Consider the following 25,110-nt stretch of genomic DNA (forward strand, 5'->3'; position numbering starts at 1 on the left):
GACTTCCTAACTCCAAGCCTATGGCAATCGGGGTATTTATATACCCCGATTATCCGCAAGGCTAGCCACTAGACCAACGAGGAATTGTTTAATCTAGGTATAATATTCCGAGTTCGGGGCATCCTCAGAAGATGACGTAGACCTATAAAGACTGCCCAATGCACAATATTGCAAATGCAATATTATTGTGATTAATGCATATAATTATTTCTATGTATCAGCATACATAATCACTACCCATATTATAAATGCGAAAGTGTGTTTGTTTGTTGGTTTGCCTTTCAATCACGTCGTACCGGAGCAACGGATCGACGTGATTTTTGCATGGGTATAGTGTAAGATTAGGACTTACTTAGGAGAGTGACATAGGCTACTTTTTATCCCGGAAAAACAGAGTTACCACGTGAGTTTTAAAACCTATAATATTATAAATCCACGCGTACGAAGTCGCGGACATCAGCTAATTAAATCATAGTATATAAAAAACAGGACTACACCTCACAAGTCTCAACATAATTTATTTAAAACTTGCCGCCATTTCTCACTAGCTTTCTTTATTTTACCAACTAGCTTTACGGCCCTGGAATCCAGCTTCAAGCCCGGGATACACGAGGCTAGTTTTTAAAGCCAGGATAGCAAGCTAGTGCTAGGAATCTAGCAAGCTGACGACTATAGCTCATACGTAGTAATACTTATACAATTTCTTTGCTAAAGCTTCATTTCTGGTGTGCGACAAGCAAGGCGACAAGGCTCTCTTGGCACTTGAATGACATTGACAGAGGGGCGCTGTTAGAGAACAAAGGACAGAATCTAGAGTAGGTTTAAACTGAAAAGTATTTATCATCGACATAGTACAAAGTACTCTGTGATAGGAGGTAATAATTCTTATTATATCTACGAAGTAGTACTTATATAGAAATTCTTTAATCATTCATCCAAGGTTCAAATATTCAAACACGATTCAAACAAGAATAAAGGAGACACTTGACAGCAACGTTAGTTCCAATTTTCACCACGCGCCAACATAGCCTTGTCGCACTGTAAGCACTAGACAAACTTTACGCATGCCTGTGTTGGGCATTGGTCCCCATGTTGGCACCTGCATAGTGGTGTATAGATCGACCAAATGAGTTCATGTGAATTGTATGTAACTACTCAGATACAACGGATCAAAGCATATGTACTAACTAGGAATAAGTAACGAGAACTCGGTAGTGATTTTGCAGCACTGTAGCAAAAGTTAAAAAAAGATTTAATCCTTTCAAAGTATTTTTAACCGACTTCAAAAAAAAGAGGAGGTTCTCAATTCGTCGGAATCTTTTTTTTTTTTAAATCCTAAAATCTCGATATAAGGATTGAAAACATATCCATCCAGACTAATATTATCCATACTTGTCAATACTGTCCATAATAATATTATAAATGTGAAAGTGTGCCTGTCTGCCTGTGTGTCAATTTGCTAGCTTTTCACGACCCAACAGTTTAACCGATTTTGATGAAATTTGGTACTGAGTTAGCTTACATTCCGGGGAAGGACATAAGCGTTTTACCCCACTTATGTTAGCCCACTCCCATCTTACACTATACTATAAACTTACCACCAGGTGAGATTGCAGTCGAGGGTAACTGGTATTTGAATAAAAAACATTTTAGTTCCAAACTAAAATATTTAATTTTGACTCTAAACGGTTGCACTGTAAGAGAAAATATTGTCTATGCAATCAATAGTTTTTTGGTTTGGCCACTTTACGTAAAAATATTTGACATAAAAAAATTAATTACAAATGGCGTTTACGTAGAATAGACAGATGTGTTCACGGCCACGATGGGCGATGATTCTTTGATATTACGAGAAGATGGTTATATACGCATGAACTTTCCTGTTACTTCACTTACGTATCACAGTAATTTAAATATCATATTAGTGAAGACTGATGTTGGCGGTGTACACGTTTTGGATGTTAACTCTGGTGTGATTCTTCAGTCATCTCATCTCTCGGCGGGTAAGCTTGGATTGCTATTGTTTTCTTTATGCGTACTTGATGATCTTGGACTCTAAATTACTTGCTTATCGTAAAAATATAGCATATGAGATGAGGTCTAGTCCAATCTATGGTGTCCTACTTTGTCTGAATTTGACAGGTCTCTGTAAACAATTCAGACCATACAAGCACCTATTGCTTATCGCTAATAGCCGGTGAACGTAATAGTAATGTGTTTCCGTTGTGCTTGTAGATGATGGGGGCACTTTGGGCGTGGAATACGCGTCGGGAGCTGACCGTGTCTTTGTATGGGATAGCAGCGGGGTAGGCGCTCGAACGGATTATAATGGAGTGTTACTCTTAAATACCGCCTTGCAAAGACCCGTGTTCCACAAGCAGACTGATAATTTCGAAGTCAGAATTGAGCTTGTCTTGTCGGAGGTAAGATTTTTTTCTGTTCTGAAGTATCATGTTATAAACTATTCTAACACTCAATTCAAAAGTTAATTTTTCAAGTGAGTAGCAGGCAAAGACAGTGTTTTGATAGCCAATTCATTAGTGGATTAATTATTAATGCAAAGTTCAAGTTGCCAATATGATTGCCAACCTTCGCACCAAAAGAAGAAGAAACTGTTATACTGTCATCCAAGTAACATAATATTTGGTCATTAAAGCTGATAGGTGTGACAAACAGTGTTAGCTTTTTCATACTATACCAACCCACCCCAGTACTAACGCCTTCCATTTGGATCCAAAGGCGGCCTGTTCAACTTGTGGACGATCCCAAACTAACCGGCTCGTTAAACAGCCTGGAGCACCGCAGAGACGTTAGCTCTCTATGGGTGTTCTATCGGAGTGCTCTGAAGAGCTTTTTGACCTCATTCCACCCTCTTTTTTCCACAACCGCACCGTGCGCCACCATAAGGCATTTCACCCTCACCACCTGGGTGTCTGGTGCACTTCGACCATCCGCTGTGCCAGATCCTTCTTTCCACGCACGTGCAAACTGTGGAACCAACTCCCATCGGCGGTGTTCCCACTAGATTATAACATGGGGATATTTAAGGGGCGGACCAACAAATTCCTAAAAGTATAAATGTTTCTAATCACTGATGCCCTCTTAGTAACCATGTCCACCAACCAACCAAAAATGGTTTTCACTGTAAATGTACATACAAAATTTGCTGTTTTATTGAAATAAAAGCTTACATTATAAATATCTAAATTAGTCAACTATTTGTAACTAAACAACTATAAATTGAATGTTATACTAACTATTTACTGTTCAGAATTGACAACATTTGCATATTTTAACATAACAATTGAGCCTTCCTGCAACAGACAACTTTCTTTGTATAAAAAAAATATTTCAGTAATGGAATATTATTTCAGTTTTCTGAAAACTATATAAATATTTCTGATGAAATGATGCTTCGTTGACTATGTCCACATAAGTTTCGGTTTTATCTAATAATCCTGTGGGAACTCTTTGATTTTCCGTGATAAAATGTTGCCTGTTGTTGGATAAATGATGTTCACAAGTTTGTTGGTATGGATTTAGGGATTTTAAAAATCTTGTGGGAACTCTTTGATTTTCTGGAACTAATAGTAACCTATCTCCTTCTCTGGATACAAGCTATCTGTGGTAGACAGGTACTATATTGTAGTGGTATTGTAAAATATTCTTAATCAGAAAGACCATACATGAATCGAAGTCACTAGACATTTTTTAAAGTGCAGTGAAGAATTATTATCTCACAAATTGAAGACAGCAATTATATATTAGTTTCTCTTAAGTATGATTATAGAGTATGTATTAGTTTTAGTTTATTTTAATATTATATTGGTATTATACATAATATTTAATATATTTGTTAGTGGTTTATATATGTAGTAGTTATTTGAATCTATGTATATTATAATTAATTATATTACACACCACCTGCAGTCTGTTTTTCCTTATTTTTTCCTATTCTTAAGGTTGCCTGGTAGCAGATCGCTAATTAGCGACAAGGCCACCTTTTGTATCCTCCTTCTGTCTGTGTTTATTTGTTCTTTCATTGTAATCCTTCTTGTGGTGGTACAAATAAAGCGTATAATAAAGAACAAATGAAATGTAAGAAGCAGCCGGTCAACCAAGTTTTACATTAAAACATGATTATTTTATTTGTTTGAACCACCCACAGAACTTATATATAACATTTACAGAACATTAATTACATATTATATGACGGCTTGAGTTCTATAGTTCTCATATAACTCCATATGTGGGCAGTAGGAAATTGCTAATGCGCGTGGCCGCCATTTTAGTGACGTCAGCACTAGACTGAAGTTTTGAGCTAATTTTTATTTCGGCTGACGTCATTTTCGATGTTAATGAGACACGGTTCCAGCGCAATAGCAATTTGCGGGACTTATAACATTGTGCAATAAAAACAAAAGTCGTACAATAAATATGACCTCACCTAGGCCTAAATTAACAGATTATGAAGCTGACTGTATGTAAGACAATTTTACAAAGTTATTGTAACTGTTTTAGGCTGTGCTTCTGTATCAGTGTCTTCAAAACTTGGACTCTGACTCTATTGAGGGATTAGCAGATTTCACCAAGAAATTGAAGCTTGCGATTGATGCTGAACCGGTCAAGAAAGGTGTCAAAGCACAAAAAGTAAGATATTAATGTAGCTAATTGTAAATCAAATCAACTTCTCAATCCTGATCGTGAGAGTCTACGATCTATTGATAACCTACCAATTGATATTGCAGATAAAATAAAACTGCTTGAAAGTTTTTATGTTAATTTATGTATAGTGTCCGACCAAACCTTTAGTTGCAGCTTTGGTCAAGGTGGGCCAAAGTTTAGCAGAAGCAGAAGCTCCTAACAAGCGCTGAAATTTATATTAAGTAAATAGTTTTTTTCATTATTTTTTTAACATATTGTTCGAACATTATTTTGGAGTGTTATTATTTACGACAAATGCAACAATACAATAATAGTCAACATAAATTTAGAAAAACATGTTTTTACATACATGTTTTTATTCATTTTAAATGACACAGTTTTATTCTGTTTTAGCCAACCTTGAATTGAATTTCTTAGGGTTATTATACCTTCGGCTTCAGCCGAAAGTCAACAACTTTCGGCTGTAGCCGGAGGATTAATAGCCAATTGATCATCTTTGGCTTCAGCCAAAAATCGACACTAATATAGTTGGACACTATTTGTTTGTTTTGTTATAGTGGAGTACAGTAACAATCTCCCTTCCACACCCAACACTACGCCTCGTAATGATCAGTGCGGTGCAAGACTTAAAGGCACAAAACCGGCGGATACCAGCCCTGGCTATTGCATCCGCAGTGGCCCAACAAGCAAATGACCTCATGCTGTACACTAAAGAGGTGCAGGGCTTGATGTACTCGGAGGCGGACAGAAAGCGGTCTTTTAAAAGATGGCCACACATGGATTACAAGTTTGTATTTTTTGATTATTATTAAATGTATATTACTGTTATTTATAATTTTTGTGTTTTACCTACGCTTTAAGGAAAATTTCAAATTTTTCTAAATATTTTTCTAATAATTCAAAAAATAATAGAACTGTCAGGAAATTACATTATGGTGGGCATTGAAAATGAAATGTTTGTTTTTTGAAAATAAAAATTTGTATCAAGTTATTTATAATGCGTTAATTTTGAGAAAGGACTCCTCATATTTGCTCTATGTGTCAACTGTCATGTCAAAAGCATGGTTTACGTTACTACTACTTTAGACATGACAGTTGAAAGACCAAATATGGTGTGGCCTTTCTCAAAATTAAGCACTATAGGAGTCTAAGTCCCCTCAATAGTATTGTTTCCGATTAACCTGTATAGCACTTATTTCATCAGTCAATTCAGAGATTTGTGTACAACTTATTCATCAACACTGCATCTTGTAGATGGGCACTCCCAGCTCGCATGGCGCAAGCAGGGTTCTACCATCAGCCGTCCCCTAGTGGCGACGATCGGGCCATGTGCTTCACCTGCATGGTGTGTCTGGTGTGCTGGGAGAAGTCTGACGAGCCGTGGGTGGAACACGAGCGCCACTCCCCCAACTGCCCCTTCGTTCGCGGCGAGTACACGCACAATGTGCCTATATCGGTAAGGCTTGGAGAGCGAAGCCACGCGATGCGTTAGGTTGGCAGTGCGGAGCTTGAGCGGTGTTGTTGCGTCATCCTACATAGAAATCGCTGTACCATGCCACACGAAGGAGACACACAGACAGACAGTAAAGTGATCCTATAAGGGTTCCGATTTTCCTTTTGATGTACGGAACCCTAAAAAGGAACTATTGTGACCAAGGTGCCTACTGTCATAAAAATGTGGATATCAAATGATTTTCGTTATTCATTCAATTCCGTATTTTGTAAGATGTGCTACCATTAAATGATAGATGAATATAAACTTTGCCTCCAAACTAGGTTATTAGGTAACTTTTAATAAATAGTATGCAAGTAAAAGGCTTTAATTCACTTTCATTCCAGATATTTTTATTTAAATAATGAATAAGCTCTGTTATCCCCAGGTAACCAACGCTACCGCTTGCGCTGTCTCTTGCCCAAATGTAAAGGTAGTTTCAAAAGGTAATACAGGGGATTTAATAGCCACAGGGACAGTTGATGGGAAGGTGAACATCTGGAAATTCGACTGTGGTCTCAAACTGGTCAAGTTTATACACCTCTCCCCATATGACTCCATCTTTAGTGGGATTTTGACAACAGATTCCAATAAAGTATGGTCGGCCAGTTTGGAGAAGGATTCATGTGAGTAAAATAAGTTGGATATTATTTATAGATATTATATTACTAGATGATGCCGCGACTCTCCGCGTAAGTCGCAATTTTTTAAAACTCGCGGGAATTCTTTTCTAGGATAAAAATGCATCGCCATTCCAAATTACACCCAAATTGGTTCAGTCATGGCGTTACAAGGAGTTACAAACATCCAGACTTTCTAAAACATTATTAGGAATTAGGATTTAGGCTTTTTATGGATCTAAATGGAATTTTTTAAAATTCTTTTTAGTTTCTCTGTCTAGGTTATGCATGTAAAATTTCAAGTATCTAAATCTACCAGTTTAAGCTGTTCGTTATCTAGTCACTGTACTGTTTTAAATGTATTGACTAAAGTGATATAAATTACTTCATTGCCTGATGCTATAGTTGTATGGAGTATTTAATGATCAAAGATTTTGTGCACATGGCCAGCAGTTGTGTTGACATACATCTTTTTATTTTTTAGCTACTTATGGCATTGAGCTAACCGCTATGGCATTTGTTGGAATGTCATCACAACAAAAAGCTTATCCACACGCACAAAATTTAGAAAGCACAGAAAAGGAGACAAACACTACCAAACCCAAACCATCCCTCATCTGTGCTGTCATCGTTACGCGAACAGTCAGCACGCCTACCAACCAACCTATCAAAGATGACTCCAGTAAAGCTCTGTTCGATTCGGGAGTACCGGATAGTTCCCAAGAAAGTATTAAAGCTATGAATGATCAAAATGAAGCAAAGAACAATTTCACACCATCAAACAAGATGTTATTCTTGTTGACTTACGATATTCATAGTTCACTTGCCGGTTCGATCACGACAGTGGTTCACACATCCAATAGCAGTAGTGGGAATTCTAAACCGGGCGGTAGCAAAAAGGTCTGTCCAGTTCCGAGAACAGACGACGCGAGCATTTACGATGACATATACCTGCAGTACTCTGACGAGGACACGGAGCTTCCGCAGTGCACAAACAGTTTGTTAGAGGAACAAATCAGCAATGTTATCAATTTAAATGCCTCATCTAGTAAAGAGGAGTGCAAATTCTGGGAGGCAAAGAAAATTATTTTTACAAAACTCCACAAAGCTTTACCACCTCCGCCCCCCACGGTTCTTCTGCCGGAGCTGCCGGAGTCCGGACAGGGTAGTGTGTTAGATTTTGTAGGAAAGATTTCTCAGCTCAAAAGCTGGAAAAGTGGAAACTTAGAATCCTCCGGTACGAAGGTAGTAGATCAAACTGACGCTGTGCCCGGTGATTCTATTTCGCAATACTTTAACATGGCTGCTGAAAATGGCCCTTTGGAAATCTCCAATTTGAAGTGGTACGTAGATAGTGACGGTACTGAGAAACCGCTATCCGATTTGAAATGGTTTGTAGATATTGAGAGTTCGGAAAAACCGCTCAAAGTGACGAAATTTGGCTCAATCAAGGTTGGAACACAGACTGCAGTCAATAACAGTAACAACGACGGTTTCGACAGCGATCCGCCTCAGGAAGAGGCAGTGTCACAAGGAGTAGCTGTTCAGTGCTTAAGTCTTCCAACAAAATTAAATCAAAAAGAAGATCCCAGAGTGACGCATCTGTTGCCTACTGACGACAAGGAACATTTATTAGTTGTCATATCGAGTATCGATCCTGAAAAGGTGAAGCACGAGGAGGAAGCAGACTGCGATAGCGACACGAAAATGGACGTCGACGAAGTCGCCGACCAACAAGATAAGACTGACAAATCTGATACAAAAGCCTACTTTATTCTTTATAAAATCAATAGTAACACTTCCATATTTACCTTAGAAGATAATCCAGTATCTTTCATTGAGGTACCTTATAACGAAAGTCCCGTGGACTTGTGTCTGCTGCCAGCCGATAAACTGGGGCAGCACTCCTTTGCCGTAGTCGGTCTCGACGGCAACTTGAGGCTGTATACGTTACCGGATTTCCAAACACTTTCAGAAAAACGTGTGCCCAAGGGTCAGTTCACATCTGTTGTTTATTGCGCGTCAGTCGAACGCCTCAGTGTATCGACGAAACATGGCATGATTTATTTTTATGCGCTCAACAATGGTGAGAAAGATTCAGGAAGCGACGTGAATGAAGACGAATTCGCTAATTTAGATTTTGACATGTTGCAAAAAGCACCGCGTGACGAGGTTTGCGGTCCGACATCTGCACCAGTAATTATAGCTAACAAGGCTGAATTGGATCAGAATGACCTGGAAACTCTTATATCTCTGACGGGTTACTACGGAATGAATGCTACAGTGCCGTACAGTGCTGTAGTGCCTGGGTTTTGGTGTGAACTCTCGCCGGCTCAGAGATCGAGATCTGACCATCAGAATAATCGATCGTGGCGCTTACAAAACACGTCCTCCACTTGGGATGAACACGTTTTAGAATTAACGTTGCCTTATAGCGCTTCCTTGGCGCACATAGAATTCGGATTCACGCTTCACTTTGCAAGTTCTGAAAATTTGCCAATTATACAGGTCACACTGTTAAAGCAAAATTTGCATGGAATAGGTTACAAAAAGGATGCCTCGTTCGGCCAGAGAGCTGATTCTCCAGCGCACTCCCCAGTTATAGATGCAGATATCTCGAATCTAGAGAATCCTGTGAATAGCGAAGAGTACCTACAATCACATAATGCCGAAATTTTGGCAGGCCCCTTGTTTTTATCTTCCGGCTTAGATACGACACAACAATCGGGGACCCTGATTCTTACTAGTCCCCGGCTCTATCGGGCTAGAGGAAGAACATTCTTGATCCATATAAAAACGTTATTCGATCCCGCTAAAGATATGGCCAAGGGACCCATAAAATCAACTGAAAACTCATCGAAGAAATTCTGTTTTATCGGTTGCGACTGGTTACATCAAATATCTATAACGGTTCGCTCGTGTCCACATACTGACGTGCCGATGGAGCGGCAACAGCGAATAGCCATGCTAGAGTCAAACCATTTTTTGAACACTCTTTGTAAAACGGCTGTAAGCAAGGATGATGTCGAGAAGCGCAAATTGGCACTAGATCTTATAAATTGGGTCATATCAATTCGACTTCAACGCATGCGTTTCACAAAATCTGAAAAGGGCAAGGAGAAAGAAGCCGATAGTCCCATAGAAACTCAACAGTTGGAGTGCATCGAAGTCATCGAACAGCATACTGAAGCCTTGATAAAGAACTGTATACTTTGCGCAAACAGAAGTATCGCGAAAAAATGTGTCAAAATAATGTTGATCACAAGCGAGTGAGTATTTTTCGTCTCTTTTGATTTCTTACTAAATAATGCCCGCGACTTTGTTCGCGTTGATTTACTTTAAAAAAATTATCTTTTTGATTTTCTAGAATAAAAAGTACCCTATGTCACTCTCCAGGTCTTTAAACCCCATGGAAAAAAACACATCAATCCATTGTTCTGTTGCAGCGTAATTGAAGGACAAACAAACACTTCCGCATTTATAATATACTAATATTAATTAAATATAAATTATAAAAGTAATTTAAAAGCACAATTTTCTATCAAACATTTGAGCGAGAGGTTTTATATTGCATTTTGTAATTAAAGATAATTTCTAATTCAGTTTAACTTTTCTAAATTTCAATTTTCTAACTGCAAATTTTGCCACTATAGGGGTGTGAAAGAGCTTCCAAAACGTTGGAAAGCTACATTCGAAGAGACGTTAGTGAGCAGCGTGATAGCTTGCATCCCCCTGGTGGGTGCGTGCGAGTCGCCCGGGGCGCTCAAGTGGCTCATGGCGCTGGCACAGCACTGCACTCGCCGCTCCGGCGCGTCGGCCGTGGTGGCTAAAGGCCTTACACTGCTAGAGAGGACGGCCCGCTGCTTACGGGAACGTGCCGACCCTTACCATCACTTACTGCGAGCTAGGTATTTACTTTTATAATGTGGTACCATTTATTTGCTAAGTAAAATATTAATTAATAGCCTCAATAGCTCAACCGGTAAAGGAGTGGACTGAAAACCGAAAGGTCGACGGTTCAAACCCCGCCCGTTGCACTACTGTCGTAGCTACTCCTAGCACAAGCCTGACGCTTAGTTGGAGAGGAAAGGGGAATATTAGTCATTTTACTATGGCTAATATTCTTTAAAAAAAAAAAACTAGCTGATGCACGCGACTTCGCTCGCGTAGATTTAGGTTTTTAAAAATCTCGTGGGAACTCTTGATTTTCCGGGATAAAAAGAAGCCTATGTCACTCTCCAGGTCTTTAACTACAGTCATGCAAAAAATCACGTCGACCAGTTGTTTCGTTGCAACGCTATTGAAGGGCAAACTAATTAACAAACAAACCACTTTCGCATTTATGATATGGGTAGTGATAGGTATAGTGTATAACTGAGTAGGCTTCTGCAGTAGTGGAGCGGTGCGGAAGGGGTGACTGTTGTCACAAGTTGACGATTCACTAACCTCTCGAGTCACATCATCACATCTCGCCCCCACCTCCACTCCACACCACTATCGCAGGAACCTACTCAGCTATGCATTATGCCTGTAGTGTGTTCATCTCACATATTCAACTATGTCTTAGATATTGGAAGCTTTACTTATCTTAACTTAAATATCATAAGTCACATAAAATCATAATGCTCTTGCGTTAAAAAAACTTCGCGATTTGTGCCTGGTGGTATGGTATTCTATGTAATTTGTATAAGTGGCACTCAATTTAAACGTTTAATAGTTTTTCGTTGTATGTAAAAATTGTATTTTTCTTATGTTGCTAATAAAGAAAAATAACATGACGTGTGCTTACTACTTTTGGTAGCCGTATTCTTTTAATAACTTTTTATATAATACTTTTACTACTAGTAAAGGAGCGATACTCACTCATTCCGTCAATTAATCGTCGCTTGCGACTTAATGGCATGGCTACTGGCACCGCCGCATTGACATATTTCGGTTCTCACATGCTGTCACGCGAGCAAGAAGCACTGATGTTACTTACGAATAGCGTTGTCTTTGTCCTGCTTGATTGGGTTCACTCAGATCTCAGCCCTACAATAATAACCCACACGCACACAAATCGTGTGCGGATAGGTCGGTATTCCGGTAATAGTAATAGGTAACTGAATCAGTTCGCTTGTATGAAGTGTCGAGGGTGTGGTATTGTTCAGGTTCGGCTTATACGGGCTGCCGCTGGAAGGCACGCGTTTCGGCGCAGAAGTGCCCGAGTTAGTGCGCGGCTCGACCACTCCCGTTACTTACGCGAGTGTGCTGGCCGGGGACACGCCCGCGCCGCCACAGCCCGCGCCGCAGTATCAACTCAAGGACCTGCTTAACCTGCCTCCTGACTCAGGTATGGAATCCATTTAAATAGAATAACAAGCGTTGTGAGATTATAAACACAAACAGCTGTACAAGGAACAATAAGCTATTCTACACTTGTATACAAGCGCGTTACAAAAGGTGAGCGTATATGCGTGTACAAAAACAAGTTTATACGCGCAAAAAACCATAATCTGAAATCACTGTGATGAATAAATTTTTAGGTACTAAAATTTTATTTGTCTTTTAGAGGGTAAAACGAACACCAACAGTGTATGGTGGGGGCTCGGTGACTTGGAGGCCGTAGCAGCTGGCTTGGGTGAGGCTACGCCGCTGCACGTGACCTGCCACCTGGCTTCCGACGGCACCAAACTCGAGACGGCTGCTACGAGGCATCCCCCCACCGTTGTTAGCGCGCACTCTGCGGACCCCCATCAGGTATTATACCATTTCTGTCAGAAGGTTAAACAAACAGTAAAAGTGCATATTGGGAGCTCGGTGGTATCTCATCTGGTATTGTGCTACCGGTTTGATGAGAATTGTGAATTAAGTCCGAGAACATCTTTACTCTTTGAGCATTCTTATAACATGAAATTTAGATTAATATCACTGTCGTTAATGTAAAGCCGGATGAGCTGGCCCAATATGCCTTCGCCCTTCATATATCTGCTAAAACTCTGTTACATGACTGCCATCCATTCACCAGTAGTCATCCGGCTATAGATCATCGGTGTTACTCCTGCGGGCCAGGGCAGTTCGCTAGTAATAACTAAAATAAGTTTGAATTCGGCGTTTTGATTTTAACGATGTTTTGTAAATGGGCTACGCCAGAAGACTCGCTCCGTCGTCTCTTCATTCATATTTGCCTACTAGACCTTCGTTGCCCTACGCTACGCTATCCGATGGCGTGCGCTCACATCCCATCGACCTCATACGGCAGCTACGGCAGCATGCGGGCGCATACCATGCGATTCGTTGCGGCGCGTTCGTACGCGGTTCGTTCGCGAATCGTACTTTAGGCTGTGGTTTAACAGACATAATATTACTTTATCGCAGCTATGGACGGTGGTGAAGGAGGGTCAAATGAAGCAATCCTCTCAAGATCCTGACTCTTTGGACGATGTGGAAAGCTCCCTTATGGAGTGTGATCCACAGGACAAAATGGACTTCACTGAAGAGAAACTCTTTAAGGTTTGATTTATTTATTTTATGCCACTTTGAATATCATGCTTTTACAGCTCCTTAAATCTTCTTTAATGAAAAACTTATAGTAACACTTCCTTTATCGGCGCGGCAGCACGTTACGAAGGCCCTTTTAAGTGTTATCATGAACTATTAGCGGGTTTGTCGAAGTCTTTCATGGCTTTTGCGTCAAAAACAACTGGGGACTATCATGAAGAAATCAATCGAGAAAAGTTTACTGAAAAGTTTAGTTTGGAATTTTCTTCAGAGACCAATGTTTCCTGGCAATTGCTATTCGGGTATTCTTGAAACAAGCGTGAATAGGCATCTAAGGCATCATCTAGGTAAACTCGTCATACGAGTGCGAGTGTACAGAGAGAAGAAACGTCGTTGTCATGACTTTTGACGTTTGCTTCGCTCTTTCCTATACACGAGCGTTTGAGATAAAGTCTCTCCATGACATTTTAAACGGCGTTACAAAAGAGTTTTTTGAACAGGAAGGTGCACAATGCGGTATCCCGTGGGCCACACTGGTGACGCGGTCTCCACAACATACTCTGTTAGTGGAGCGCATGCACTCGGGCGCGCGCCGGTACATTGTGCTCGACTTCGGTCATCTCGTGCGTCTTACGGACGTGGTAAGTCACTTGCTCTTACAAATTCCTGAGATGCCGGCAACGCACTGACGGTTCCTCTGGTGCCACAAATGTTCATGGGCGACGGTAACATCAGGTGACCCGTCTGCTCGTTTGCTCGCTATTTATATAAAAAAACTTTTGCCCGCGTGGATTAAGATTTTTAAAACCCCGTGGGAACTCTTTTATTTTCCGGGATAAAAAGTAGCCTATATCAACTCTCCAGGTCTTTATCCCCTGAAAAAATCACGTCGACCCGCTGCTTCGTTGCCACGTGATTGAAGTACAAACCAATAAACAAACAAACACTTTAGAATTTATAATATGGGCAGTGTTACTGTAGTCAAAATATTACAAAAATCCAGATCAAGAGTGAATAGGCATGTAGGCTCTCCATCTTACTGTATTATCACTTGCCAGCTGATCTGATTGCAGCCAAGGTCTATAAATTAACAAAAATCCTCAACAGGCAATATGTTATTCTGTTGTTCACATTATATTAGCGACATTTTCTTTCACTAACCGAAAATGTAATATACCCTCATTTAATGTTTTTATTCCTACACAGGTAATACCCTCATGTTCGGACCTGGTGACCTTGTACATAGACATCTGGACAGTGGGTGAAGAGACAGACTGCGTGAAGATTGCATACGCCACAGACATAGCTACGAAACACCTCGTGCTTACCGATATACAGCCGCCGCCGCTCTGCAGATATATGAAGGTGAAACATTAAGCAAGTCAATAACTATAAATTCAATACTGATGGTATTTCTTCTTTTTTCTTCCTGTCCGTAATTTTGTCCGCGTGGTTATAGGTTTTTTATTGGACGAATAATTTTATCCCTGGGGTACGAGCTAAAACTCTGGTCTAAATTGGTTAGATGGATGGGCCATGAAATAGTAGCTTTTGCATTTATAATATTTGTATGGGTTATTTTTGCTGCTAATTTACTCCATACAAATACGGTATTTTACACCAAGGGAGAAAAATCTAAAAATGTATAAACAAGATAGTATTAGCAATAAGTCATCGAAAAATGTTAGTTTCAGCATATAAAATTATATAATGACTTAATTCATTTTAAAGATTTTACTTTTTAATCAGTTCTACAAATACCCAAAACGCATGATACCGTAGCCGCCATGTTAATTCCGAATGTGACGTCACATGGGTTGAAATAATTGTAATGTGTTTCACTAAGAAAACACCGTTGCTTACCAATCCATATGACGTCATCACAGCTCATGAACCTAAAAATGGCGGGTGGCGTTTTCGTGGCACAATTTGACATGCAAAATTAAATGCATTTTTATTGCACTTATCAATTTTTGGTATTTTTTTGGATTTATTATTATATTTAGGATCAAATTCAGACACTTTTCAAAAAAGGGTAATGTATCCTATTATATGTTCGACTATTCTATATTGTATGTCTTATATTTGTTTTGGTATTTCACATAGATAACCACGATAGGTCGGTACGGCATGGCAGCAATGAAGTGCAAGATACCGCTGGGCTGGTTCTATGGCGAAATCGTGGAGATAGCTAACGTCCAAGCCTCTGTCAATGCGCTTAAAGCTTTGTACGAAGACTTGTCTTGCAGATTTCGGTAAGTTGGCATACGTTAAGATATTCCTCTCTTTGCTTTACAGTTTAACATTGACCGGTTTTGACACTAGCAACCGCCTTAGGCCTTATTCCTTGTCTACATAAAGGGAACCTCTTTGCAAAATCTGCTTTCTAGGTCCAAGGGTTTAGGCTGGGCTTTGATGAATCAGTCAATGAGTCAGGTCTTTTCTTCTTATATAATTAGATAGTTAGAAAGTCTTTATCACACACACAAAACAAGAAAAAACATATGTATTGTTTCTTCCGTATTTTGTATTGTTTTCCTGTATATAATATGTGTGTGCAATAAAGATTTCTAAATAAATAAAACACAAGAAAACTAAAAACGAACGCCAATTGCGTTCGTTATGCAAAGGCGGCCTTATTGCTTAAAACACTTTCCACCAAGCAAACTTAATTTAGTAGATTTATTTACCACTGTTCGATGTCTTCTACTGAAATATTTTTACAGTTTTTTTTAAATTCAAATATTTAAAATGATTTCGCAGGTTGGCGACAGGGAAGCTTATTGATTTATTGAACCCATACCTGGACTTATTTAATGGGAATGCAGCACACATGATGGCATATCTCAACCAGGCCAATGAGTCTGACCCGAAAGTGATCGCGGCGTACCAGGAGTGCATAGAATTGCAGCAGCAACTGCACAACTGTACCAACATATTGAAACGTCTGCAAAACACACCTGATTGCAATGAGAAAGTTCTGGATATGTTAGATAGGGGGAGAGTGACTCCCGAGACACTGTTGGAAACAGCCTCGACAGATAAACTGAGGGTTATCACCGAGAATGTCATTGATTTACTGTTATATTTCGTTTTTCAAATGGATGTGGTGAGTTTTTTATATTATTTTTGTCATTACCTACTATTATCTGTCATTACTATTGTACTTGGGATAGTATTTTGGATGTATGCCTTCAATATTTTTTTAAATATTTAGGGCAAATATTTATACCGCATTGTTCGAATCTCAATGAAAACCTTGACTCATCAGATTTGTGATCCCAAACTTACATATGCTGCAGCTGGATCTAATTTAAGCAATAAAACGTACACTTCCAAGGTATGGAACCCTCTGTACACGAGTCAGACTCACACTTGGCCGGTTTTTAGGGTTCCGTACCCGAAGGCGTATTACTAAGGCACTGCTGTCCTTCCGTCTGTTCGTCCGTCTGTCTGTTAGCGTGCTCTCTATCTCATGAACCGTAACAGGTAGTGAGACGAAATTTTCAGTGTGTATTTCTATTTCCGCTATAACAACCAATAATAAAAATTTCAAAATGGTCGCCATGCAAGTAAAAAAAATGTAAAAGTAATGTTATATCTTGTACGATGGTACGAAACCATTCGTGTGCGAATCCAACTCACACATGGCCGGTTTCTTATATTAAAAAAAAAATTCCGACGAACTGAGAACCACCTACTTTTTTGAAGTTAGTTAAAAAGATTTACTATAATCCGCAACAGGTTGTGATAGCAATCGGGGTGTGAGGCGGGGAGACCCACACGTTACCCGCGCTCGCCCTCACCGGGTTAGCGTAGGGGTTGTGCGGGACGTTTCCTCCCCGATTGCCATTTCAACCTATCGTGTGCTATAGCTGATAAAAGAATATGAAATTGATGTGCAGGATTACAGCGGTGTGAGCGCTGAATGGTGTTGGGGCGTGCTCCCCTTGTCGTGGGAGTGGGGTGGGCGCTTCGCGGCGGGCGCGGGCGCACTGCTGGCGCACGTGTGCGGCAATGCGCGCTGGTGGGGCCCGCTGCTGGCCGACGCTCTGGCTGAGCCCTTCGAACGCAGGGACGCGCCTCCGCAACCGCTTGATAGGTAAGGGATAATTAAATTGTGCCAATGCAATCACTACCCACATTATCACTGTCCATATTATCATTACCCATTTGTTTGTTTATTTGTTGGTTTGTCCTTCAATCACGTTGCAACAGAGCAACTAATCGACGTGATTCTTTGTATGGGTATAGGTCGCCTGGAGGGTGACAGGCTACTTTTTATCCCGGAAAATCAGAGTTCCCACGGGATTTTGAAATGACGTTTTGTCGGTTTCAACGACAGAGACAATGCTCTACAAAACCTAAAGGCTGATGTACATTATTTTCCGCCGCGTACTGTAATTGTTTGTTCTGACTGTAAACACCAAAAGTTCCTTAAGAATTTTTATGTCTTGCTTAAAAATAAAATACTTCGGAACCCTGCATACTTTTGCATCATCTGCAGGATTTGTAGAGGTTTTAGATGTGGGCAGAAATTTGAGTTTCGGCCCACATCTAAACTGTCAACACTTTACAAAACATACAAGGTGATTCTCATGGCAAGAAGGCATGCGGAGTCAAATCGCGCAACGCGGCTTTATGTATCATGAATTCGCATACGATATTGCGCTTAGGCCCAAACTCAAAAATATTATGACATGAGTTTCTATCGTAGTAGTAAAAAATAAAGATTTATGATCAGACCTTTTTTTATGAATTCATAGATGCCTAATAGCAGTGATGTACATGGCTCGTAAGAGCATGTATGCGCACGGCTCAAACGGCGGCGGCGTCACGCACGCACTCTGCGCACGCACGTTGGATCTCATGCGCGGTCCGCGCCCGCAGCCCGCACTACTAGCCGCCATGCTCACTGCGCTGGCGTCTGTGTTGGACGCCGCTGTCAATGCGGCCACACCTGCTCCCACGCAGCGGAATAATAGGTACGTACTTTATTCTTTACAACAGTTTATAGATGCTCAATAGCCGTGATTTACATGGCCCGTAAGACCATGTAGGTACGCACACGGTTCTAACGGCGGTGGGGTGATACACGCATTCTGCGCACGGATGTTTATCCTCATCCGTTGTCCATGCCCGCAATCCGATATTTGAAAACAGACTTACGGCGGTTACGCACTCATCCGATCCGAGTCCGTGAAAATACGTTCCTTTTTGTTTTGTATGGGAGCTTATGACATATGTGGTAGATAATAATCGGAACTCGGATGACGGTAGTGCAGTGCGTATTCGCTGTTACACTTCAACATCCTGATGGCCGCTATATAATCTCTCCGTCGACCTCCTTCCTTCTTTCGTCGTCGTCCCTTCATTGCTGAAGATCGTGGTCCTGACTTGATCCTACTCTCGAATGCGTTATTTGTATCTACCTGCTTCTGTTGGTCGCCATTTTCACGTTACGTATTTGAATTCATCAGTTGATCAGACCACCTAGTTGATGAGCTCTTTCGTCTTGCTCTTTTACCCTCAGTATTGCCCGTGAAAATAAGCTTCTCAACTGTCGTCCCACGCCGCGTCATGTGGCTGAAATACGAGAGCAGCCGTTGCCCGCTGGTAACATATCGCTATCACTACCCATATTATAAATGCGAAAGTGTATTTGTTGGTTTGTCCTTCAATCACGCCGCAACGGAGCTACGGATTGACCTGATTTTTTGCATGGATATAAACCTGGAGACTGGAGAGTGTGGCTTCTTTTTATCCCAAGAAATTAAAGAGTTCCCACGAGATTTTTAGAAAGGTCGTGTATACGTCGGCATCAGCTAGTAATAGAATACTTAAGTCTGTAACATATTCTTATTTTACCAGATGGGACTGGGTGACGGGAGGTCGAGCGCGTCCGGGCACGTCCGAAGGCGCGGCGCCGTCCCCACGCTCCGCAGAGTGCAAGCTGCATCGACGTAAGCTGCACAAGAAGCTATTACATCAGATGCAGGAGCTGGAAGCCGCGCGCCGTGGCATACAGGTCGCGCTGGAGGAGCAGCAGGTAGGTGTTGACCACTGGCTCGAAACAGCTCAAACAAAGAACTGTATCTAAACTTAATTACTTGAATGGCAGATCGTAGGATATGGGTGCTTGCTGCAGCACACGAAATACTTGCGATGTAAACTATGGAAAAATATAATTATTAATACATGCGATACATACAGAGATACATTCACGCCATTGTCGTCCAAAGACTTTTTTATTGACACGTAGTCTGCGGCCCAGGTGAGAGCGGGTGCGTCCTGCGGAGCGGCCTGCGGGTGCGATGTTAAACTCTCCGGCCCGCTCCCGATTAGGACGCGTCCGCGCATCTTCCTTCCAATTTCTTCTAAATATTAAAAGTTTGTTCTACACGCTGGCCGCCCCGCAGGACGCATCCGCTCCCACCTGGACTGTAGACTAAACTGTAATAAAGTAATAAATATGTAAAAAATAAATTCTCTCTAAATCAAAGTCTTCTAAATCTAGTGAGTGGTGGTAGAGCAAAATGCATAATATCATTTATCGATAAGGTTATCAACAAATGATATTCATTATTCATGTTACCTCGATAACACTACCTACAAATTTTGTTATTGAATGGTATGGGTTTAATATAGATACTGTGGCTAATTCCGTTGTACACAAACTCTAAACTAAACTAAAATTACACGTCTAAATCTATTGCTATCCCTTTCATAATGTTGCTTGCGGAAAGGGATAGCACTAGATTCAGACCCGTTAATTTAGTTTAGTTTAGAGATTGTGTACAAGAAAATTGGCCCCAATATCTATATTAAACATGTTTGGTTTAAAGTTACGAGTTGTGACGAATAGTTGTAATAGAAGCGCACTACGTAGTTTTGGCAACTAAATTTAGAGCAGAAATTTCAGAGTTTATTTATTGAGATCTACTTATATTTTCAGTTTCGATAATATCCAGGCCCTTTTTAGGGTTCCGTACCTCAAAAGGAAAAAGGAACCCTTATAGAATTACTTCCCACACACCCTTATAGGATAGGTATTGTAGAAAGTAAGCACAACCCTAACTGTTACTATACCTGTAGCCAGGACTCGCTACTAGCGAAGCAATAAAATGGGGAATCGGGACGCCGCCTGTTGCGCCCTCTGTCGCATTTACAGGCCTTACGGCAGGCAAAGTGCCGCACCACAGTCGTGTTAATGTACGTATGTAATGAAAAAGTATATAAAATATTTATTATAATAAAACATTATTATTGGTCAAAAATATAGACTGAAAAAAAAGTATAAAATAGGTATACAAAAATTAATCTTCGTCCGACTCAGTCACTGTCGCTATCGTCACCTACGCTAATGACAACAATATTTGTTCCAACACGTTTTTGCTTTCCAAAAAAGCGTCCGTTCCAACTTATGTTAAATGAATAATCAGCAACGTCCAAATATCAAATGATTATAGAAGCATATTAACACAGGTATTTTTACTCTCTAAACGTAATTAATAATTATACAATTATCCTTGCGGATAAGCGGGTAGCGAGCGTCAATACTATCCATCCATTATTTCAAAACCTTGTTCACCCATTGTTGGCTGCATACAATATGGCGGAGTTTGGCAACATCTTATTGTTGTGTCAAAAACCTATTACTGTCTCTTTTTTGCTTATGAAAATTTAGCTAAACTAGAGCGTATTTCCAATTAACTATTTTCTATAGGACATTAGGGCAACTCTCCTTTACTCTATGGGTGTAACCCTGCCCAAATGCTAACCGTATAGATGGACACCAGCTAACTTCACTCACAAATGTAATGATGTCGGCAACATAACGAAGTTGCTAAGCCTCATGAACCTAAACACAATCGCGACAACGTTTTTGCGGGGAACTTAAGAAATACCGAATTAAAAAGCATTTTTGTTGCATTTATCGATCGAATAGAATTTTTTGGTAGTTTATTATCACCTTAGGATCGAATTAACTTTTCAAAAATAAGCCGGCCAAGTGCGAGTCAGAGAGTTCGGTACAATAGTCGTGTTTTTTTGACACTGCACGATATATCAAAAACTATTATGCGTAAAATGAAATAAAAATCTGTTATATAGAACCTACAGGAAGCCCTTTCATATGATACCCCACTTGGTATAGTAATCTTACTTTGCAAGATGTAAATACTAATTATTTGTACATGAACACATTGCAATTTTTTTTGGTGATGTAACCACAAATTCAGTTTTTGGCTTTTCTCTTTACTTGTGCTATAAGACCTATCTACCTACCAAATTTCATAATTCTAGGTCAACGGGAACTACAAGTTAGAAGATTAATAGATGAAAGATGAGCAAAAAGCAAGTATTCGCAGTTGTGTGTAAAATATTCTTTGAAATGAAACTTAGACTACTTTCTTGTCAACAGCGCACCCGTGTCAATCTAAAAGCGCGGATGGCGATGATGTGCAAGCGCGGCGGCGGCGCGGGGGGCTCCGGTTCATCGTCAGGAGGCCCCTCCACGTCCTCGGGAAGCTCACGAGCCGAAGAGGGGGCGCGGCTACTGAGTCCGGCCCTCGGCGCGGCGTTAGCCCACGCACTCGTGACGCACATGTTGGCTATGGACTCCACATTGCTGGCTGATCATCTCCTGTTATCTGCCAAGGTATGGTCTAAAATTGTTTCGTTATTGTTTCCGGTCTTACCGGTAATGCTATTACGAATTATTGTTGACTGGTCGCCGACAAATCAGTAAACCCAACGGCGACCGTAACATTGTTTAATGAGTTTGCACTATTAACTAGTCCTGCTAAACGTTAGGCAGAGTAAACGTTAGGCTGTCTCAAGTAGTAGATAGTCTGTGTACACAGCAACAGCAGCGGTGGGATCGCTCCCATACTCTGAAAGAGACTGCAGATTTGTTTGGATTATATTCCACATGATAAGAAAAACGACATGGTGGACACTAATATCAAGCGCGCGGAATTTAATTTCAAATGAACCCAGACGAATCTGCGATATACAAATAATTATGACAGAAATATTATCATGGTGAATCGTTTGTGACGCATGGAGTTGTTTGCGCAGGTCGTGGGGCGGCTGTGCGCGCTTTGCGGCGGCGCAGCGCTTCTGGAACCGTCGTGCATCCTGGGCTTGGCGCGTCTCGCCGTCACACTGCCGCCTTGGTCGAGGCACGCTATCACCACGCTATTGCAGGTAATATTTGATTAAGTTCTCTTTAGTAGTAAAGTAGAAGTGTCTCCAAGTGTCTCGACTAGACAGATACAAACATAGCCAAACATCTTGTTGAAAGCGGTGTAGTGGGGGAATTGCGGGAAGTGCTTTACTTAAGTAAACTATATTTTTCAAAGCGTGTTTCGTCGTCGTCAACTGGTAGATGCTCACTGCTGGTCCTGGGACCTATTGTCCTATTGTCTTAGGGGCTACGCGGTCAACTTCTGCTGTGCTGGATACTAGCGGCCTGACCGCTAGTATCCAGGAGTACCTTGCTACGCATTTGATGTCATCCGTCCACTAGTGTTTAATTTAAAATAATAATCTTGTTTTAGGATCTAGTAGAGCACGAGTGCGGGGAGCTCCCGCCGACGCCGAGCGAGGAGTGGGGCGGCGCGGGCTCGTCGCGCATCACGCGCGTGGTGTACGAAGAGCATTGCTTCGGCAAAGGGCTGCGCAGCAACAAGAAGCTGATCACTGTTGCAGGTAGGCTTCACACAAACTTTAGAAAATAGACCTTGTAGCTTTATATTGTGCATTCTACCTAAGGATGAAAAAGCTATTTTATGGTCGTTGGTACCTAGTAGGTACAAAACATGAATTCATTAATTCATTCATTCTGTCACTTGCGCGAAATACAATCGTAAGAAAACTGTGCAGCTTATATGCATGTGAAAACCCATACATTAAACTAACCAACTACCTTCCTCAAAACTAACCAACTGGTGCTAGTTACTTGCGCGAGCTACATGCACTGTGTGCAAGAGGTCAATATTTCTACCTATCAGTGAAGACGGTATATGAAAGGCTCGGTTGTGATTGCAGATAAATTAGCGGACAGTTTTGGGCTGGAGAAGACTTGGACCTACAACTTCACCAAGCCTAAAATATCCGCAAGTAAGATAACAAGTTTGAAGCCAATGTACTGGCGAGTAAATGCACACCAACTGATATACAATTTATTGCAAATAAGCCGTTGCCCGCGACTTCGTCCGCGTCTCGTGGAAACTGTTTTTTCCTGTGGATTTTCCAAAAAAATCTTTCATACAAACCTTGTCCTGGCAATTATAATTAAAAAAAAAAAAGAATTGTACAGTCCAATTTGGTGCAGTCTGGAGAACTGGGGGACATTAATTAAACATTATACAACAGGAATCCCTTAGAAAATAATATGATTATCATGCAAAAGTAGTTTGCCATAATCCGATGTTCAGCTTTTGTATCAAAAGTACCTATGGCCTCTCGGACCATGAACACATAAATAAGATCTATTGAGCGCAATTTAACTTTGCTTAGGTACTTAAAACACTACTAAAACGAGACAGCATTATGGTTGCTATAAATCTGTCTCGTTTTATCTGAAACTTAAGTATGAGCAAAGTCAAAGCACTTTCTATGGATTTCTCCAACCCGTCGAGTTCAATGCAGCCAGTACTTTCAACTAACCGCCCCATGCATATTGAAATTAGGATTACTTACTGGCAAACCAACACCAAAAAGGTCCTTCAGTTATTTTGGTCCAATCCCCTAATAATGTTAAACTCCATACCATATGCAAGCTTTTGGAGTATTTATTTCATACTATGGTGCCCAAGTCAAAATCGAGCGCGAACATAGTGGACTAAGAGTCAGCGCGTGCCAGACCTTCGTTATTTTATAAAAACTGAAAGTTTCTCTGTGTATTATCCCCAACACTGGGAGGAACGTTTGTTTGGATCGTGGTGGTTTTGGGAGATATCAGGTAATAAAGGTGTAAAAAATCTTACGTCAAAGTATAAGGTCTAATTTTTTTATGTTTGCTTTCAGAATAGTATTAGAAATCACTTCAGCCATAGCACACTTTGCCAGACACTTGTAGTATCATAATACTAAGTGTCTGGCAATGCATGACGCGATAAACAGATAAACTTTTAAACTTTAAGGGTGTCTGGCAGGGGGTTGCCACGACACTAAGTGCATCTTAGCATCAAGCAATTAATGCTTTGCGCTCGATGTTGATTTGGCCGCCATAGTAGTATGAAATAAATAGTACCCCGAATGCTTTCATGTGGAATAGTTTTTAACACTGTTGAGGCCAACTGTTGAGGTTAATTGGGCCAGGGTCCATATTGGGGATGGGGATCAAGGTCCATACATTTTTGCCCATGGTCCTTTACTCGTTAGTAGTTTAAAACTTTATCGAGGTACTAACGGACTTGGATTGCTACTAATGACGTTTTGCTTTCACTGGTAGATAGATATAACTACAGGGGCGGATACCGCATTCATTGCGCGCCAGTTTTGAGCTAAAGTACTCCTGTATTACGCTTTAGAGTTGAATTTTAAATCATCAAATAAACTCTTAAGTGTAAACCCGTGCTGCGAATATTCACCGCGTGATTTTTACCGCCTAATTCTGTGACATACGGAAATTGTATGAGCCCGCACGCACTCGCGAAAAAAATACGCGCAAACGGCTTTATACAATTCCAAGCCACAGGATTCTGCGGAAAAATCGTGTGGTGAAATTTTGTAGTGCGGGCTTATTCTAACAAATAAATTTAAAATTTTGGCAGATTTCCTATACAAGAACTGTTAGAACGTCAAACTTATTCCTTAGATAAATATTTAGCGATTAAAAAATCG

General features: G+C 40.7%; 1 protein-coding gene across 3 annotated transcripts in view; it reads left to right on the forward strand.

Annotated features, from left to right (window-relative positions):
- The first annotated feature begins 1,788 nt into the window (after positions 1-1,788).
- Positions 1,789-25,110, forward strand: part of Bruce (BIR repeat containing ubiquitin-conjugating enzyme) — a 54,180-nt gene continuing 30,858 nt past the window's right edge. The window contains exons 1-23 of one of the 3 annotated variants that reach the window (XM_069504466.1): positions 1,789-2,003; positions 2,236-2,423; positions 4,522-4,650; positions 5,223-5,452; positions 5,920-6,121; positions 6,546-6,783; positions 7,262-10,046; positions 10,431-10,685; positions 11,928-12,109; positions 12,329-12,516; positions 13,135-13,269; positions 13,758-13,898; positions 14,464-14,622; positions 15,364-15,512; positions 16,021-16,366; positions 17,163-17,359; positions 18,024-18,242; positions 19,129-19,306; positions 20,353-20,469; positions 21,680-21,916; positions 22,339-22,467; positions 22,821-22,971; positions 23,311-23,382. In XM_069504466.1, the coding sequence (XP_069360567.1) occupies positions 1,826-2,003; positions 2,236-2,423; positions 4,522-4,650; positions 5,223-5,452; positions 5,920-6,121; positions 6,546-6,783; positions 7,262-10,046; positions 10,431-10,685; positions 11,928-12,109; positions 12,329-12,516; positions 13,135-13,269; positions 13,758-13,898; positions 14,464-14,622; positions 15,364-15,512; positions 16,021-16,366; positions 17,163-17,359; positions 18,024-18,242; positions 19,129-19,306; positions 20,353-20,469; positions 21,680-21,916; positions 22,339-22,467; positions 22,821-22,971; positions 23,311-23,382 (6,805 nt within the window). In that variant the 5' untranslated portion in view covers positions 1,789-1,825. The remainder of the gene's footprint in view (positions 2,004-2,235; positions 2,424-4,521; positions 4,651-5,222; positions 5,453-5,919; positions 6,122-6,545; positions 6,784-7,261; positions 10,047-10,430; positions 10,686-11,927; positions 12,110-12,328; positions 12,517-13,134; positions 13,270-13,757; positions 13,899-14,463; positions 14,623-15,363; positions 15,513-16,020; positions 16,367-17,162; positions 17,360-18,023; positions 18,243-19,128; positions 19,307-20,352; positions 20,470-21,679; positions 21,917-22,338; positions 22,468-22,820; positions 22,972-23,310; positions 23,383-25,110) is intronic. The other 2 variants (XM_069504467.1, XM_034977887.2) reach the window with 2 other exon arrangements.

Source organism: Maniola hyperantus, chromosome 18 (genome assembly GCF_902806685.2).
Source record: "Maniola hyperantus chromosome 18, iAphHyp1.2, whole genome shotgun sequence".
In the NCBI taxonomy this organism is placed as follows: Eukaryota; Metazoa; Arthropoda; class Insecta; order Lepidoptera; family Nymphalidae; genus Maniola; species Maniola hyperantus.